General features: G+C 41.4%; 1 protein-coding gene across 1 annotated transcript; it reads right to left on the bottom strand.

The window, feature by feature from the left end:
- Positions 1-4,298: 4,298 nt before the first annotated feature.
- On the bottom strand, positions 4,299-4,790 carry FERD3L (Fer3 like bHLH transcription factor). The gene has a single exon (XM_060108873.1). It carries the CDS (start codon positions 4,788-4,790, stop codon positions 4,299-4,301), a length of 492 nt encoding a protein of 163 aa, XP_059964856.1.
- Positions 4,791-6,110: the final 1,320 nt, after the last annotated feature.

Genomic DNA, 6,110 nt, shown 5'->3' with positions numbered 1-6,110 from the left:
TATATACCAACACTTTTCTAAAACATTTAAACTATAATTTAATCAAGTAATATCACCCAATAAGTAGAGTTAGTACTTAAAGTTCAATATTAATCTGCCAGCTATTTTTGATAAAAATAAATCGAAATAAAAATAATCTAATTTATATTTTGTATTAAATAGAATCTTTTGGTTTTTAAAGTTGCACTACATTTGGGAACCTCACACGTGAAGTATACCTAAGTGTCTTCATTAACTTTGAAATTTTCTTTGAAGATTTATAATTACAAAAAAAGTTATGCTAAACTGTGCTTTATCAAGTTTCATTTCAAATTTTTGAAGCTGTTATAAACCTTCCACAATAGTGTTTTTATAATGGAAATGCTGACAAATGCAATAAACACGAATCCCAGGGTCTTAATTTATGTTCATGCAGGAATTATGCATAATAGCATAAAATTTGGTTCAGTTTCCAGTGCTAATTTTGCCAAAATCTGTTTTCACATTGGGTAACTGTAAAAGATGATCAGCCTGAATGGCTGCCTGTTGATGGCAAAGGCTTTTGATTATTTTTACTTTCCTTGGAAAGCCTGATTATCTTTCAAATATGATTTCATTTAGATCTTTTTTTTTGGTTTACATATCTGAATACTAATAGTAACCTGATAGTTATGGGGAACTTAGTTTGAGACCAAAAGGCAGTTTTCAGTCAGTAAAGAGTGTATAAATAAATCGCCTCCAAGCAATGTCTAAAATGGTATTTACATTCCAAATGTCCAAATTACTTTAAGATTTCTAAAACCAATTATTACAATTTTCCAGAAGTAATTGATACCCTTGGGATTTTTTTTAACTGTTGGAAGGTATTGAAAAAACTATGTCTGTTGATATTTCTATCAGTGTTGGTTTAGGAGGTAATAAAGAATAAGACAATTTTAACATAGGATGTGTTAAATACTAAAATCACTTGTATTAAAGAGTGCACTGAATTTATGGATCTAACATGGGAAAACAAATTATCACGTTGCTTAGAAAAGTTGAGTGTCAAGACATCGAGGTGTGTGGATTCATGTTCGAAATGCAGATAATTTTGCTTTATCTCTACGGATGATTTGGTATAAGGAATAAGTCAATCCATTTTTTTCTGTATTTCTTTTTTTTTTTCTTTTTTTTTGGCCACTCCGTGCAGCATGCGGGATCTTAGTTCCCCGACCAGGGATCGAACCCATGCCCCTGCACTGGGCGTGTGGAGTTTTAACCACTGGACTGCCAGGGAAGTCCTCATTTCTCAGTATTTCTGATCCTTATTTGGCTTCAAATTACTCAGTTAGTACAATGATTAAGAAGAAATCTTAAGAGACTTTACATTTTAGAGCAGCTTCTAAGCATATAAAAAGACAAAGAATGAAGCATTTAAGAGCTGTAACAGTTTTAAGAATCGTGGACATAATTCTAATAATAATGGGAAAAACCTTTTTATTTAGAGCTTCTTTGGGTATTATTTACTATACTGAATAAGAAGTATTCACTGTAGGATATCATGAGATTACTAAGAATATAACAGAATGGTTCAGAATATGAGGGAGAGCATTAAGGATGATGGATGGTTGTATTTACTCTTCAGGACCCGATGATTTTGAAGTCCTTTGTCTACGCAGTTTTTAAAAATTTCTTATTTTCAAAATTGGTTCTTTCAACAAAATATTAATGATTCCTAAAGTTGAATCTTTTTAGAAAAACTTATTCATCACTTGCAGATTTAAAAAAAATGATGTTTAATTCTCAGGAGAACTTTAAGTGGGAGAAGGAAGGGAGCTTCTATAAGCTCTTTCAATTTTGAACCCATTCATCCTATATGTAAAACGTCAACACACCTTTTTAATTGAATGAATAAATAACTGGATAAACATGAGGGATTACTGAAGCCACTTGCACTACAGAAGAAGTTGGGGAGCAGAATACTGTTTGATGATGAGTTGAGAAATAGTTATTTTTCTTTGACACATTGAAATGAGTAATTTTAAATGTGTCTTTAAAAATACACATATGCTAGTCTGAGCAGTCAAAAAGTTGTCTAGAAAAAGAGGAGAAAATGAGTAATTTTATTTTATAAAACTGATACAGAGGTCATTGTCCAAACTTCAGTTTATTTCAGTAAAGGTGCTAGAGAATTAAAAAAAAAAAAAAAGACACTCCCTGGTTTTGTTGTTGTTTGGTTTAGTTGGTTACCTTTTTTCCTTTTACCTGTTTATCCTGATGTTCTTATGGTAGAGGTGGAAACAATCCTGGTGAAAAGATACTCAAAATAAGAAATCATCTTTGCGAGGGTAGTCATTTCAGAGTTAATTCAGTTCCTATAGATAGGAGAACTAGGAAAAGTTTTAAATGAAGGTGTATGAGAGATAAGAAAATCGCTGTTAATTCTGGTGGGAGGGAGTGTGAACTGGCAGATCTGCTTGGAAGGCAATCTGGCCATTTGTAGCCATAAACTTAAATGTTCACTTGATGCAGAAATTTCACTTCTAGTTACCTGATATCAGGAAATTATCAAAGGCAGAGAAGACATTTATAAGAATGCTCTTGCATCATCGTTTATTTTTTTAAAAAATATCTTAGCTATCCACTTGTAAAGGATTGGAGTTAGGTTGTGATACACGGATATAACAATAAAATACAATGATTAGAATTACGGTTGAATAATATTTAAAGTCAAGGGAAAAGTGCTCATTCTATAAGGCTGAGTGGAAAAAGATAAATTCCAAAACTATCCCAAATTTGTTAAACACATTGAATTTATTTCTGTATAAAAAAAGACTAGAAGGAAATAGATAAAAATGCTGTGAGGTAATGAGGAGTGATTTAAATTTTATTTCTTTTTTAAACTTTTATTTTCCAAACATTTTGGGATGAGTATATATTACTTCTTAATAAAATGAATTATATTTCTAAAAGTGTGATAGGGAGACTTGTGTGTGTCTGTGTGCCTCCGCGCAAGGATGTGAGAAGTGAGAGCAAAATAAAGTGTTGGAATAACAGGATTTGTTTTTAGGATTACGGACTTTACAGTTAGATGGGCATTATTCATTCCGCTTCCTCTCCTCACTTACCTACTCCTGTCTGAAGAACCCCAGTTCAGGTGTTAGCAGGTTGCCCAGAAGGAAGAACTGTGGAATGGCAGACCGTCCAAACTCGAGGGAGCCCCTCAGCATGGTCCTACTTCAACCTCATCTCCATCGCACACATTTTGGCAAAGAGGAAGAATGCATCGCCTCCTCTGACGTTTTGTCTCTCCTGTCCCTAGATGCGAATAGAATAAAAACTATCTTTCCCTACCTTCAGCTAAAAATGTGAAAGTGCGCACTCAGGTGTCGCTGCCCCTGGGAGGACCCAGCCCTTTTCCCCCCTGTAGGCGACAGGGGAAAGCACCCGCGGGCGGTAAGGCTCGGGGCGCCCAAGACACCCTGTAAACCCAGGTGCACCCCCAGCTCGTGGGCCGGAGCAGTCACCTCTGGGTTCAAGCGTCCATAACAGGGTTGCTGTTCTGAGCCTAAGGGGAGGGAAAGGGAGAGGGAGGGAAGGAAGCGGGGGGATAATGTTCCTTTTTAGAGGTCGCCCGTCCCTTCGACTCCCCTTCCTTTCTCATCTCCTTCATTCTGCCTGTCGACAAGCCTAAGAGGACCGGAGGAGAGATCCGGAGCCACTTGGCCTCTCAGAAGACCCAGTACCGCACTCCTCGCGGGTTTCTGGTCCAAGGCCTCCCTAAGAGCACGTCCGGAGCGGAGTGCCTGCCTGGGATGGCTGAGCACCGATTCTTGAGGCTTAAAAAAAAAAAAAAAAAAAAAAAGAAAAGTAGGAATGCCTCTTTTATATTTACATTAAAACACACACACACACACACACACACACACACACACACACACACACACACACACACGTAAGAAGGAGGGAGATATGGGACTCCATAGAAGCCCCCGAAGTCTGCCTTTTCGGAAAGGATTAGCTTCCCACCCGCCTGACAAAAGCTGCTTTGGGGCGTGGGCCTCGACTGCCCCAACTCCTTCTTAACCAGTCCTAACTTGCCCCGCCCGCTCCTGCCCCACACTCCGCTGAGAGCGATCGCGTATATTAACTCTACGGCTTCCATGCTTCTCGAGGGCTGTGGGAATTTTATAATCCAGAACCAAGCTCCCGAAGGCCAGACGTTCTGTCTTGGAGCGTCCCTCCTGGCCTTTCAGCCACACCCACTGCCGGGTCCTGAAACACCCCAACCCGCCCGCGCCCAGGCGAGCAGGGGGCAGACACTTTCATCCCACACTGGCTCAGCCGGTTTCCTTCTCGAAGCTCTCCAAGAGCTCGGTCATGAAGGAAATGTAGACGATGGCCAGGCGTAGGGTCTCGATCCGAGACAGCCTCTTCTCGTAAGCAAAAGTGGGTACCTTCCTCCGCAGCTGGTCGAAGGCCTCGTTGAGGTTGAACATCCGCTTCCTCTCTCGGATGTTGGCGGCTTGGCGCTGGGCGTACGTGATCACTCTTTTCCTCTTGGGGCGGCCCAGCAGGGAGGCGCCTCTCCCGTGCTCCTCTTCCTCCTCGTTTCCCCCCTCTTCTACTTCACCCTCCTCTTCTTCTGGATCGTCCTCAAAACGCGCCAGACTCCTGGGTCCTTCCTCTCGGAGCACAAGGTCCTGGTGGTCTCCATAGGGGACCCCGGCTGCGAAGTCGCAGAGAAGAGGGTGCCCCGGGGAGGCTAGGGACAGGTCTGAGACGAAGTCCAGCACGGTGGCGTCCACGCAGCTCTCGGGATAGGCTGCCATCGCGTCGGCTTGGCCCTGCGTCTCATCGGTTTCTCGAAGGGAGGGGCGAGGCTGGTGATGGGCTTCCTAATAGCCCTGAATCTGATGGGTCACCATCACCGAAGGACCAGGGGACATTAATATTTATAACCAAGCTGATAACAGGATTAGTTGCACCGACAGGGAAGGCTCTGACAACGTTGCTCCTCTCGAAACTGATGGGAGAAGACAAGCTTGAGCACGCATGGAAGACTCAAAGGGACAGGCCTCCAATTCTGCGATCCTTTTTCCTGTGCCACCTGGGACAGTTCCTTCTTGGCAACAACTCCCAGCCCTTACCTGCTGTGCTTTTTGTGTCTCTCCACACCCCCGCAGTCAACTAATATTCTTCAGGCTCCTTATCTCATGTAGCTCTTTAATTTAGCTTTGGATTTTCAAAGCAAGGATGTTTTCCACCGCTATGGCTTCTCCTTGGCTTCAGAGTAGGAGTTCTGAATCTTGCCACCCTAGGCTGCCAGTGGGTGTGAAACAACTGCATGTGCTTTTAATGATGTCCTGAAGAGGGGCCCTGTCTGCCAGGGGTCGAGGGGAGCTGTTTGTCTGGTATCCCAGTGCAGCGGCTACTGAAAGGCAAGATCTTCCATTAGCTTAAGTAAGCACGGTAGGGGGGCCGAGAGCGCATTCCCCAGAGTCGCTGTTGGAACCGGCTTTCTCTTTCCACTGGGTCGTAAACAGCTCTCCTTTCGCTTTACCAACCCTGACTTCTAAAATCTGTTTTGCTGTAATCAGTCTAACATTTGAGGTACTTGACTTTCCTTTCCTAACCCTATCTCCCACCCAGGTAAATGATTTTACTTAGAGGGAAAAAGTTATGATGGCAATAAAACGAAAAAGGGAAGCTCAGAATATTTCCACCCAGTGTGCTTTACTGTATAATCCCAGCATGGGAGGCAAAGCAAACTCTCCCCCCCAAACAAAACAACTTCAGTCTCTTTTCAAAACTGGGATTCACCCTTTGATAAACCAATTGGTTGATCAGCTCACCCTCTGTTGAGAAGTCTTTCAAATTTTAAATTCCTGATCAGTATTTGTGAACAAAGAAAAATCCTGACACTTCTATCTGGTTTGTTTTCCTCATTACCAGCCTACAGGATTTAAGAGCGGAAACTATACTGCATTTTATTTAAGAGAGATTTTGGTTATCTTTTTTTTGAGATGAAAAAAGACTTAAAATTTGGATAGCGAAAATAAAATTTTACTGATTTCAGATTATATATATATATATATCTAACAAAGAAGGGTTTGTTTTTCCTTCTTTTTTTTTTTTTTTTTTTGCCAGTA

Source organism: Mesoplodon densirostris, chromosome 9 (genome assembly GCF_025265405.1).
Source record: "Mesoplodon densirostris isolate mMesDen1 chromosome 9, mMesDen1 primary haplotype, whole genome shotgun sequence".
In the NCBI taxonomy this organism is placed as follows: Eukaryota; Metazoa; Chordata; class Mammalia; order Artiodactyla; family Ziphiidae; genus Mesoplodon; species Mesoplodon densirostris.
Note: the sequence above shows the minus strand (reverse complement) of the source record. Positions and strands in the feature narration are given on the sequence as shown.